Raw genomic sequence first — 13,160 nt, 5'->3', positions numbered from 1 at the left:
GGAGCGATTCGGCATGCAAGATGCAAAGCCGTCTAAATACCCGATGGATCCCGGCTTCCTGAAACAAAAGGAGGAGAATGGTAGAAGATTGGATTCGCCGGAAGCATATCAAAGTCTAATTGGGGCTTTGTTATACGTCACCGTTACCACCAGACCAGATGTTTCAATTGCCACGTCAATACTGGGGAGAAGAGTGAAGGAACCATCTGAGGCGGATTGGAATGAGGCCAAGCGAATACTACGTTACCTCAAAGGTACGCTGGATACGGTATTGTACCTAAGGGGTGATGAACAGAAGCTTGAGTGTTTTGTGGACGCTGACTGGGCAGGCGATGCCAGTGACCGCAAATCAAACTCTGGGTACTTGTTTAAGTTCGGCGGTGGACTCATCGGATGGGGCTGTCATAAGCAGAAGTGCGTGGCCTTATCTAGCACCGAGGCTGAATATGTGGCGCTTGCGGAATGTCTGCAAGAGATAAAATGGATCCAGAAGTTAATGTTCGACGTTGGTGAGCACCTAGTTCTCCCGATTCTGGTGAATGAGGACAACCAGAGTTGCATTGCATTGACTCGAGGAGACCGAGCTGAACGCAAGGCGAAACACATCGACACGAAATACAACTTCGTCAAAGATATGGTTCGAGACGGCATCGTACAACTGACATATTGCCCGACCGAGCACATGGAAGCTGATTTGCTGACGAAGCCGTTACAAGCTGTGAAACTGCGACGACTACGGGAGGCGATCGGCCTCAAGCCATTCAGCGTTGAGGAGGAGTGTTGAACCCCCCGGTTCGACTTGCAACGACTGAACGAAAGCCCTTCAGGCAACACTGCTTAACGTCATATCAAATGTTAAAGAACACCAATAAATTCACTCTTGTCTGTAGCGTACTAGCGTCCACACGTGTTGCCTTATTTCCTCTACTGAGTCCTCGTTTTAACAATTCTCTTAACCTCAACACACCAAGCCATAACCGTGGCTGACGAGGCGTGCGTCCGACGAGTTCCTGTGAGGGGTAAGTTTATTGCCATTGATTCCCACACCCAACTTTTGATTCGTCTGAGAAATGTTCGTAGACGCCAGTTTCAGAGTACTGGAGATCTGGGCAAAAAATGTGAAATGGCCGATCTGAACAGGCAGATTGCTTCCAGAATGGACTCACTCCGAAATGAAAGTTTCGGGCGTGTTGTCCAGAACCTGGACGACCGCTCCAGACCATTCTGGAAGGTAGCCAAGGTCCTGAAAAATCATCCCAAACCCGTTCCACCTCTCAAAGTCGAAAATGATGACGATCGGCTTTTAATCACCCCACAGGAGAAAGCAAATGCGATCGGCAAGCATGTCGCTTCATCGCATTTGCTTGGCTCGAATATCCAAAGTCCGCTCGAAGATCAGGTTGCGCAATGCGTACAAAACCTTGATGCCTCCCCTTGTGTCGTGCCTCCGGCGGATATGATTACAGTACAACAGATTTGCTCAGCGCTGAAATGCACCAAGAACATGAAGGCTCCCGGGTTTGACGGTATATTCAACTTGATCTTGAAGAGACTCAGCATGAAAGTGCAGTCTCTTCTAACCGCTATCTTCAACAGATGCTTGGAACTGCACTACTTTCCAAGTATCTGGAAAGTAGCAAAAATCATACCAATCCGCAAGCCCGGTAAGGATCCAACATTGCCTTCAAGCTACAGACCAATCAGCCTCCTTTCAGCGCTGAGCAAATTGTTCGAGAAACTCATTCTCAATCGTTTGCTCAAGTTTGTCGAGGAAAATAACATTCTCCTTTCGGAACAATTTGGATTCAGAAAGGGGCATTCCACCAATCACCAGCTAGTACGGGTGATGAATAACATCCGAAGTAACAAAGCTGTATCCAAGTCCACAGCCATGGCCTTGTTAGACGTTGAAAAGGCGTTTGACAATGTTTGGCATGACGGACTTGTGTACAAGCTTTGTAACTTCAACTTCCCATTACATCTGGTTAAAATCACCCGTAACTACCTTCAGCAAAGGTCGTTTAAGGTATCGTTGAATGGTTGTCTTTCCGACACGTTTTCCATCCCAGCAGGTGTCCCGCAAGGCAGTCTGTTGGGCCCCTTGCTTTACAGCATTTAATTTTCCGACATTCCTCCCCTCGGAAACGGTTGCGTGTTTTTCCTGTTCGCAGATGATACCGCAATAGCCGTCAAAGGAAGGATGCCTCGCGAAATAACGAACAAACTTCAACGATGCCTTAACGCCTTTGCTGATTATGCTACCACGTGGAAAATTAAAATCAATGCCTCCAAAACACAAGCGATCATGCCTAGATCACGGAGTTGACAAAAAATCAAAATATTAGTGATTGGACACTAAGTGGACAATTAACGTTCCAAGCTGTAATTTGATGTGATTATTTAAAGGCAAATGCTTTTTGATGAAAAAAGTGACTTTTTAGTGAATGACTTGAAAATAGTGACATAGCCACTAAAATCTGCTGCCAACCCTGGATATATAGCTTTCATGGCTTCAGCAACTTTTCATAAAATGTTACGTTCTATAACTTTGCACAGCAAACCTCTAGTGAAATAAAAAAATGATGTCGCTGCGCCATCTTTTCGGCAAAAACTTGAACAGTTTTAATCCACCAAATTATAGTCCTAACCTTTTAAATTTACTTAAATTGATTTATTTATTCATCAATCATTAGACTACATAATAACATTACAACTTATAATCTATGATTTGGGAATGCTTGGAAATATTTAGGGCTATCATTTCACAGTGTAACTAAACCAAGAAACTTTGTTGAAGACGTCAACTCAAAGGGATACAATCCCAGAGCATTATTTTTTTTTTTCGATAGATTTCATGCATGGTCCACTGTGCAGTGTGACTTGATTCAAATTTTCACGTTTGATTACGGATAAAAAGTGTGTTATTTACACCAAAACTTAATTTATTGTAGAAAATACCAGAATGTCCTTAGAATCTGTCCTTTATTTGAACGTGGATGCGCCTCTGCATTTTTGCATCTTAAAACAACGAAAAACCTTCTGGCAAGGAAAGGATTAAATGATAGGCAATCTTTAATATGGCTGAACGAAAAAAAAAAACTTACGTTGAAATTTATCAAAGCAACTTTAATAGGAACCGGATATCATTGCATAGTATCATACTCTTTTTTTAAATAACTTGGTAATGTTTATATTAGCTAAATTTTAGAACAAAGGTTGTTTCCCCCCTGCGGCTATAAAATTATCTCGTGAAGGTGTAATCGACTGTTACAAATTGTTAGTATTTTTTTTTTATTTTGTGTACAGTCACGTCTCTAGAGTTAAGGAGGTAGTCCACTCTGGAAATTAAAAAAAAAAACTTTTTTTTTGGTTTAAAAAATACTTTGGAATGTCTACTTTGACATAGACTTGACCGCAAGTCCGCAAGTGACATCGTTCCAAAGTTATAGGCCGATTAGTGGACTCGTGTCCAGACGCTCCAAGCGCGCTCAGGTGAGCGCTCGGAGTACCCGCCCGTTACCGGCGATTACATATAAAATTGGCGGGCGCTGTATTTTAGAAACGGCTCATTCGATTTAAACGGTGATTGAATTTTCGAGTTAAGTACCTTTTTTCTAGTCTTGTACGTAGCCGATTTTCAAAAGAATCAAAAATGGATTTTTGGTGCAAGCTTTTATCTCCAATTTTAGGGTACAAAAACGAACTGTTTTTTTTTTCAAAACGTTGACAAATTTTTATTTTTCAACCAAATCAAAAACGGCTACGTACAAGACTGGGTCATCTATCAGAAAATAACCACAAAAAAATTCGTTGTTCCAGCTCCAGTGGTGTGACCGCCAGACGTCCCGCCCCGCGGCGACTCAGACGGGAGGTCTCCTGGGGAACCTGGTGCAGCGGCTACAGGAGACATCCAATCGCGCCAAAAAAAAATCTCAATTAAAGAGGACATTTCAATTGACAAAACCATGCATTCCTTTTTTTGAATTGATCGTTATTTACCCTAAAAAAAAAATTCGTGAAAATGACCTATTTTTCATGCCGCCAGAGTGGACTACCCCCTTAAGTGGTGTTGGATTAAATTTAGGGTTAGTAGTAGGGCTAGTAAATGATAGTAAAAATGTACCTAGTGTTTATTAAAAATGTTATAGGTTAGTAGAATTTGAATTTTGTACAAAATAAGTGGGGTGAATCGCATGCAAGCCAGTGGGTACAACAACTAAATGATAGAAGAGTAGACCAGCAGGCGAAGTGGGTCAAAGTTTACAAAGGTCCCCCCCCCCCCCCTCACAGACAGCAACAAAGAAGCAACAACGGGGTTGAAGAGAATAAGGGTGAGCGCCATTGCTCATAAAGTTACAGGCGTTCGTGTGCACAAGAGCCATATTATAAAGTGTCCTTCACATTACTAAGTGAGTGGTATCCAGCGAAAAAGGGAGAAGACGGTGGATTCGTCAGGTACGCTTAAAAACTTACTAAATCTAGCTCACTACTAATGACTAGAAGATTAGTACGGCTTCTCTAATACCTCCCATTACCCTCACAGGACCTTTTTGTATTGTGTTAAGGTGCAAATCAGATTGGATTTAGCCTTTGTATGTATAAGTATGCATAAATGATTTGAACGTATGTATTGGTTTTGGTGCAGGTGTACCAATACATACAGTAAATTAGTGTTTCTCTTTATAAAGGGGGGAAGTATTGTAATTTTGCAGTTTTAAGTTTAACTATATTTTTTTCTAAAAACTTCAGGGCAAGTGTAAACTTCAGATTCAAATAAATTCATACATGTAAGGGGTCATGTACTTATTACGTAAGGGTTTATTATTTATCGGGGGAATTGAGTTCAGCATTTTCTTATTTTTCAAAATTGCATTATTTACTGACTTTTTTTCCTTTGATTTATTTTCCGTCGATCTTGTTTTCCGAACTGCTACCAATGGGGGGGGGGGTATGGAAATCTAACTCATGACCATCCACTTGAGAAGCAAACGTGTAGCCAACTACGCCACGGGACCCCCCTCTGTGTACTTATATCTCGGATTTGTTAGAGGAAAAAGGGTTGAAAAAAACTTAAAATAGAGTTGTTAATGGACGGGTCCTAACTAATAGGAATATGTATTTAGTTTACATGACACACCGAACACCATAGCACAACTTCAAGTTCAAGTTCAGCCCTGAAATGTGTTTAATGTATGGATATTCATTGAAGCAACGCTAAGAATATACAAAAAAACTTCTTTTTAAAAACTATATATATAAGTTAGGGCTAGTTAAAGATAACTCAATTAAATTAAATTAAAAACGCTAAAAAAAAGTGTATAGAAAGTTGTAGCAAAAATGGAACAAAAATGTTATATCAACAGTTATAAGAAATTATCCTTCTAAAACCAAGTTGTTACACGAAAACCAGGAGGCAGAATATGCCACACAGCTTTTATATACTTACAGATTGCTGGTTTTATTATAGTTCAGAAATTCTGCTTTTGCGGCCACAGCATCAACTATCTTTTGAATTTTCGATAGCACATCACATTTGGTAAGCTGAGGAATGTAGTTTTCATCATCCAGTGTTTCTTTGGCACAAAAATATTCACATTTGTTATGATTGCCAAAGACGTGAGCTGGTACGTTTCGGATATCAAATCTTAAGCCTTCTACATCTTGAGCATCGGTCTCATCAGCACAGTGCTTAATAGCACAGCGAATACCGAAGGTGATTCTATCCAACTTTTTTATGACAATATCATTCACTTCCTTAGGGTATTTAATCTGAAGAGCAAATGGACATGCATTTATACTTGTCGATATTATCCCTATTCCATATATTTTCTTAAATATTCTTATCATATTATGTGAACTAAAGATATCTTACCTCTCGAAGTTTTTTACCGCAATTCTTGGTGACGTGGTTACAACATAGCTGATGTTGAATAGATGCACCGTACTTGATAGCATTTTTTTAATTTCGCCACGGTAGTCGAGTCCCCATCCGTTGTTATAGTGGTCAACCAAATACCATCCATCATCAACTTTTTAAATCCATCAATCATTATATCTGACTCCATGCCACCAGATGATCCTTTATAGTTTTTAAAGCAACGATGTTCGGGAGGATTGTCCTTATTGAGACGGGCTGCACGGTTGCATACAGAACATCGCTTATTTCTGCACCCCACATATAAAATCTTTTTCGATTTCTCACCGACTATTACTCCGCAGCCTGATGCCGAGGTGAATCGTTTTCCATAACTTCGTGTACTCCAACTGCCATCCAGAGCTACACTTAATTTCACCGGAACTTGCTGATCATTTGAAGTTATACCATACACAGCCTGTTTTTCGTCCTGTATGGAACGAACTAATGAACTCTCCATTGTTTTTTCCAATATGTAATCCATGTTCATCTCATCGGTGATGAACGTTTGAAAAGGCATAAAAGGGATGTTACATAGTGCCAATAGTTCCTTTGTTGAATTGTATGTGCCTCCAGAACACAGAGTTGCCCAAACCATGCTTCTTCTTAGCTGTGGCTTTTCTGACGGTTCTTCAGTTTGTACTTTGTACATGGCTTCACAGGTATCACATTTGAAAATCATTACAGAAATCATCGACCTGTACTTTTCATTCAACATGCATAACAGACCTGGACATGTCTCGGAATGCATACGTTGAGCTTGCAACATGCACTTGAAAACATAGTTCCAATCAACAATTCTTCGACCATCTACGATAAACCAGTCCGATTTTACTTCTTGGCTGTATTGGTGTGTATCGATGACGTTTTGTTGATTTTGTGCTGTTCGGGGTTTCTTCGGCTTGTCATTGGTCGTATCAATGGACGGATTTTTTATTAACGGTCGCTTAATTGAGGAAGCTAACAGTTCTGCTGAAACAAGGACGTCATTCGTAACTACTTCGAAAGATTCGTTGATGCCACGAAACTCCGTTGTATGGCATTCAGCATACGCCACTGTTCCAGATGAACCTTCCATGGGTCAAGATCGCCAAAATAAGGAATACTTGGAATATGTACAGTAGACTCGCCCAGATCGCTAGTCTAAACACAACCATTAAATTAATTTAAGAACCTAACTTTACAAAATAAAATCTACATACCAAACTCTCAAGAGAAGCACAGCATCCTTCCGTGCAAGGTAAGTTGTCATTTAAACCTGGAGTATACGATTTGAATTTAATTTCAACGAAAACAAAAAATATTCTAACTATATAAGTTTTGGTTTAAGTTTTGGTCAAAATTAAGAGATTTTCAATGGAAATGACAACAATGTTCCCAAAAGTTTTGGAAGAAGTCCAATATTGATTTCCCCATTGAATAAGAATAAGAAATGGTACAAAGAAAACTAAAGACGCGTTTCCTCAGCTTGCTGATTTCTGCTACAGAACGGACTTGCCATGAATCTTGGTAAAATATCAACGATGGTTTTTTCGCAATTATGATTCAGCTACTTATTGTAGAGGAGTAAAATTATTAAAGAAATATAATTTTCAATCTCTGTTCTTGCGGAACAATATAGAAAAAGTATTTTGGAGAGTACTCGGGATTTTTTTTTCTTCCAAGGTTTTCAGGAAAACATATTATTTTGGAAAACGGCATTCATTGTGGTTTCTCCTTAATTGTAATTTGACAACACAGGGAAATCGGCATCAATAAAACTATAATTAAGAATTATGTATGACATACCTTCATCCTTTTCATTTCTGTCATCATCATGCACATGCCGTATATTTTCTTCATTTTCCTCGGTCATTTTAACACATTCAAAAGCACTGCCTATCGTTTCCATATTGTCAAACAAATCCATCTTTTCAATATCCCCGAGAGAGAAGTTCTGCAGCTCACTGCATGTGGAAGCATTAAAAGTTTCCCATACACTTCCGAAACCAAACGCGCAGGTCTCATTACCGATTTCGATCATCTGAACATCATCTTCCTCGACATTGGCATCTTTAACCTTAAGAAACACTCAAATTCACTGCCCTCACTATTGACCGAACATGCTGAATCAGATTCAGAGAGAAAGTTCAGAATCTCTTCAAACTCCTCATCGCTTTCCGGTTCCGGTTCTGGATTATACATCGCCACGCTTTCACATACTGGATTCCTGTTTTTACGCTTTAAAGCTTCGCGTTTTAAAGCCGCCTTTTTTGCCTTCGTTAAATGCGGCATTTTTATCGCTGATTTAAAAACTGCACCCAGAACACGAAGAAGTTACGCACGAATTGAGCATAATTTTTGCATACATTAGTCAGCTGGCAGTGCTGCCAAAAGCAAGTTTAGTATTTAGTCATAATATCTGTTAGTATTCGACATTATCATTTACGAAGTAGAAATGCATTATTACGCGTAATAAGCCATCGCAATCAATATTTCTTTCAATTTTAACGCAATCCTCACGCAACATTCATTTGAGAATTGATGTTTTATTTTGAATTCGGTGAAATGATTCTAGCAACCTTGTGAATCAGCACAACTGAAAATAAACACACACACCCTCTCCGACTGTGCCAACAAAACAAGACTGGTCATGTGTTTTTTTTTTGTCCCTTTCTCACTGATGTTTGGCAATGATGATGACGTAAAACATTTTGCATTTTAAGAGTGCGAGTGTAAAAGAAACAACAAGCCTGACAGCCAGACCAATGCATAGAGAATTGAACAACAGGAAAGTGCTAGTACGGCGCCGGGGGGAAGCTCTCGACGTTTCCAAATTTTCGCAAAGTTCGTTTGGTGAAGTTTTCGCGATTTTGTGCTCGTCGCCGCGGATTTTTTAACGTTTTTATAATAGTTGAGTCATAGACCAACAAAGTGAAGCCGTGTACAAGAGCGGAAAGTGTTGTGAAACATAAAAAAATTAGCAATGAACCAAAACATTGCTTTTTTGGAGTGTGTTAGTGTAGTGTAGTGAGAGGGTGTGCGTTGGCGGCCCAAAATAAAATGAAAGCGCGCCTCAATTGAAATGGGCAGCTTTTTTTAATCGTAAAAGGTTAAAACTCAGATTCATGTGAGCGGTATAACAATGTAAGTGTTTCAAGTTTTTGTTAATGGTATTCCCAATTTTCACTGTGTGCCGGAATCCACGTAAAAATGGGTAATTCAGTAGTGTCTCTTAAACACACATACACTCGCAAGTATGAGTTTGTATGTAGTTGAATTTTTTGAACTGAATTCCACCTTAATTCGACTGAAAGTCGCCATTTTGTCTGGTGAGAAGCTCGACCAGGTGCACACGATTCGGCGTAGTAGACCTCGGTTTGCTACGTCTAACCGCAAAGGACCAATCCAACCTCTGGGTCAGCCGCCCGTAAGGAGGCTTTTCAAGCTCGGGGGCGAAACCCTTAAACGTAAAGGAGCCTTCCTCCTCTTCACACGGTCACTCTGGTATCGTCCTGGGCCGTGTCAATCTCCGTCAACAAGGGAGGACGCATGAAAGGCTTACACAACCACATACCATCGACGAACCCCGCCAAACCAGCGTGCGGATAAACAGTAATTACCCACTGTTTTGGGAATCAGCTTGCCAGCTCGTCGTCAGCAGCAGTAGCAGCAGCAGCAGCAGCGAGCGCTCGCAGGACGTCACAATATCGCCAGAATAAGACGTGGTACGTAGCGAAGAACACAGTTAATTTTATCCACACCCACAAACAGAAAAATAAATTACAGAAATCTAACCCAATCCCTTCAACACACCAATTTGTTAAATAAAAACCCTCAAAGTCAAAGTAAATCTTTAAATCAATAAATTCACACTACACAGTATTTCTAGTCAGGTGACCGTACGCTGCACATTTTGTCCGCGAAGTTCCTCGTGATTACCAAGTAGTAAGCCGATCCTGAGACCCAGCTCGAGGGGTCTCTTGCTACTGAACTTGCCGGGAAAAACGAACAGTTACAAAGGTTTCATACAAAATATTCACTCAGAAAAATCTTGCTTGTACGATACTATCTTGTCCGGAGATGAACCAGCCCCGGGAACCAGAATAAGGAAAACTAAACTAAACTAAACTATCTACGATACAGACCACGGTGAGAACTGCCTATTTGGATAAATGTAACTTACAACACGTTCACACTAATTATCTAATGTGTACAAAAGTAGTGAGACAAAACAAACTGAGCGTTAGTTAATGAATATTCAATTATTGAATCAACTGTTACTCTTTGTAGCAACCGAAAGCATTTAGGTATACAAAAACCACCTAGCAATTAAGACTTCAAGTTGTGGTTTTTCTCAACAAACGGTGTGATCTGGGCTTTCCCAGTTACCTACTTGTTTTTTTTTTGTCAAGTTTAAATCAAGATCATTGTAACATTCATAGCATCGAAGACGGAATAGTGATAAAGATCAACGACTAATAACGTTTCCAGATTCACATCCAACTTCCTCACAAAGAATATTAACTTCCAGCCAGGCAGATTAGATAATTTGCCCAAAGGTATGCAATCTGTATGAACTCATTGTAGGAAATCTCTTTACAACTCAGTCTTCGACGTTTCGACTACAAAGGACCATCCATAAATGAGGTAGAATATTTTGACTATTTTTAGAACACTCTCTCATCGTAGCGTATTTGGCTATTCCTAATACATGAACGGTCATAACTTCTGAAACACCCTCTTAAATGCCACGTCATTTAGGCATGCTCCCCACGCTGAACGTTGAATGAACACGTACAATATTACCCATTCTCCATGCATATGCACAATCAATCAGACAAACAAAACAAAAAAAACCCCTACCGCCGGCCGCTTATTTAACTCGGCAGCCACCGATCTGATAACGCCATTCACAGTCCCATCTCCAAACTCAGCAGCGACTGCAGCGCGACGATGCATTTCATTGCGCTGATCGTTCTACTCGCGCATCTGGCCGCTACCACAATCGCCCACAACCAGCCACCCGTCGTCCACACCGGACTCGGAAGCATCCGGGGTTCGATCCTTCAGTCCCGCTTGGGACGTAAATTCTACGCCTTTCGTGGCATCCGGTACGCCAATCCACCTGTGGGGGCTCTGCGCTTTCAAGCACCGGAACCGGTGGCGGCGTGGAATGGCACCTTGGATGCGACCGACGATGGTCCCATGTGTCCGCAGCCGGCGTACAATCGGAGTGAAGTGTCGGAAGATTGCTTGAGGTTGAACGTGTATACGAGTGTGATTCCGAGGGATAATGTGAGGATTCGTCCACGGGACGTGATTGTGTACATTCATCCGGGTGGGTTCTACGTGTTTTCCGGGCAAAGTAGAAACAATGCCGGGCCGCAAAACCTGATGGATCGGGACGTGGTGCTAGTGACGATTAACTACCGGTTGGGATCGCTTGGATTCATGAGTACCGGAACGAAGGAGTGTCCCGGCAATGCTGGTTTCAAGGATCAGGTGATGGCTTTGCGATGGGTTCGTGATCATATTTCGGCGTTTGGAGGCAGGTCAGATTCAGTGACGCTGATGGGCTACAGTGCCGGCGCACTGAGCAACACTTTACACATGGTTTCACCGATGTCGCGGGGGCTGTTCCATCGGGTGATTGTGATGAGTGCTTCCGGAGTGAGCCAGGTGCAGATTCCGACCAATCAGATTGAGCTGGCACGAAAGCAGGCGGAGTTGCTTAAGTGTGGAACGGATTCCGTTGCTCAAATGGTCGAGTGTTTGAGGGAGAAACCGGCGTCGGATTTTGCTGATAGCTTGGAAGCGATGTTCGTCCTGTCGTGGAACCCGGTGCTGCTCTGGACAGCGGTAGTCGAACCCGATTTCGGTCAAGAACGATTCTTGACTCAGGATCCAACGGAGGCCTTCATGAAAGGGGATTTTGTGAAGGTCCCGGTGATTGCGGGAATTACGCAGGACGAGTTTGCTAGCCCTGCCGTAAATTTTTTGAGAAATGATACGCTGAGGAACGAGCTGGATAAGAATTTTGATACGCTTGCACCGATATTTTTCCTCTATGGAGGCTATGCCAACCGTTTGAATATAACTCGACAGTTACGGGAGAAATTTCTAGGAAACGAGCCATTAAGTCTAAACCGCTCCCTGCTGGGATTGAACTACGTGAGTAGAATCTAATATTTGTTCCGCTTGTGAATCGTGCTCATTTATTGCAACCATTGCAGCTTTTCGCCGACAGTTTAATCGGTTTTGCCGTGCATCGATTCGTGCAGTTGGCATCACGGCATACCCCGGTCTATCAGTACAAATTTTCCTACGTCGGACGGTACAGTTTCTTTTACTATCCGGTTGAAGGAACCCCCTATGGAGCTGTTCACCACGACGATTTACTGTACTTGCTATCGATTCCCTGGGTGGCACCCATCTTCAATGCTACCGATCCGGAAAGCAAGACTGTTGAACGTTTGACCGGGATGTGGACGGCTTTCGCCGAAACTGGGTAAGTATCCCCTGTTCATGGACCTAAATTGCCATTTCATAAACCTGATCAATTTTCAGTAATCCAAACACGGCCAAAGGAATCGACCAGCCAAACTGGATCCCAGTGACTGATCAAGAAGACAACTACCTCAACATCGGAGAAGATCTTAGGATGGAAACAGGTCTCTTCACCGAACGTTTCGCTTTCTGGGACCACCTCTTTCCTCTACCTACCAAATAATCAATAATTGAATCTAATAAACAACCGCTACTTACCATCCAACGATTCCTTCATTTCGTTGTATCCCATCTCCAGTGCATCCAGCGCCGTAAACAACCCCGTACTGGCCTTCATTGCTAGAAAATCGTTTTCCGCCTCCTTTACGATCTTGAACGCCTCCCGGCTCTTATCGTCGAACCGCCCCATCTGCGTTCCCTTTCCGAAAAACGAATCATACCCATATTCCAGCTCGTCCTGCACAAACCGAAAGGCGTCGCCGATGAACATCTTCCAAAAGATGGCCGCGATCTCCAGCGAGTACTGCTCCGGTGCAGGCCGCTGAATGAATCGTTTAAACTCTCGCCAGTCCACCAGTGTAACTCGAATCTTACAAAACCGTTCCGTTGGTTGTTTGAAGTACAAAGTGTACAGCAGGTAGAACGCACCAATCTTTTCCAGCGGATTTTTCGAGCTGAGAAAAATCTGCTTCACAATGGTCAGTGCTTCCGCCACGAAGGCGACCATATCGACGTCCGTGTTTCGGCCACTGAAAAT

General features: G+C 42.0%; 2 protein-coding genes across 3 annotated transcripts in view; one reads left to right on the top strand and one right to left on the bottom strand.

Annotated features, from left to right (window-relative positions):
* Nucleotides 1-13,160, bottom strand: part of LOC135712170 (snRNA-activating protein complex subunit 1-like) — a 29,739-nt gene that overhangs the window by 16,334 nt on the left and 245 nt on the right. For both annotated transcript variants that reach the window (XM_065235133.1, XM_065235134.1), the window contains exon 2: nt 12,662-13,152. In XM_065235133.1, coding sequence (XP_065091205.1) covers nt 12,662-13,152 — 491 coding nt within the window. The remainder of the gene's footprint in view (nt 1-12,661; nt 13,153-13,160) is intronic.
* LOC135712168 (juvenile hormone esterase-like) lies at nt 10,821-12,668 on the top strand. The gene is made up of 3 exons (XM_065235132.1): nt 10,821-12,067; nt 12,130-12,404; nt 12,464-12,668. Exons 1-3 carry the CDS (start codon nt 10,850-10,852, stop codon nt 12,624-12,626), a joined length of 1,656 nt encoding a protein of 551 aa, XP_065091204.1. The 5' UTR covers nt 10,821-10,849; the 3' UTR covers nt 12,627-12,668.

This window comes from Ochlerotatus camptorhynchus, unplaced genomic scaffold (genome assembly GCF_037179485.1).
Source record: "Ochlerotatus camptorhynchus isolate MF236.1 unplaced genomic scaffold, CSIRO-AGI_Acam_v1.1 ptg000461l, whole genome shotgun sequence".
NCBI classification, from domain to species: Eukaryota; Metazoa; Arthropoda; class Insecta; order Diptera; family Culicidae; genus Ochlerotatus; species Ochlerotatus camptorhynchus.
This window is presented reverse-complemented; position numbering and strand designations above follow the sequence as displayed.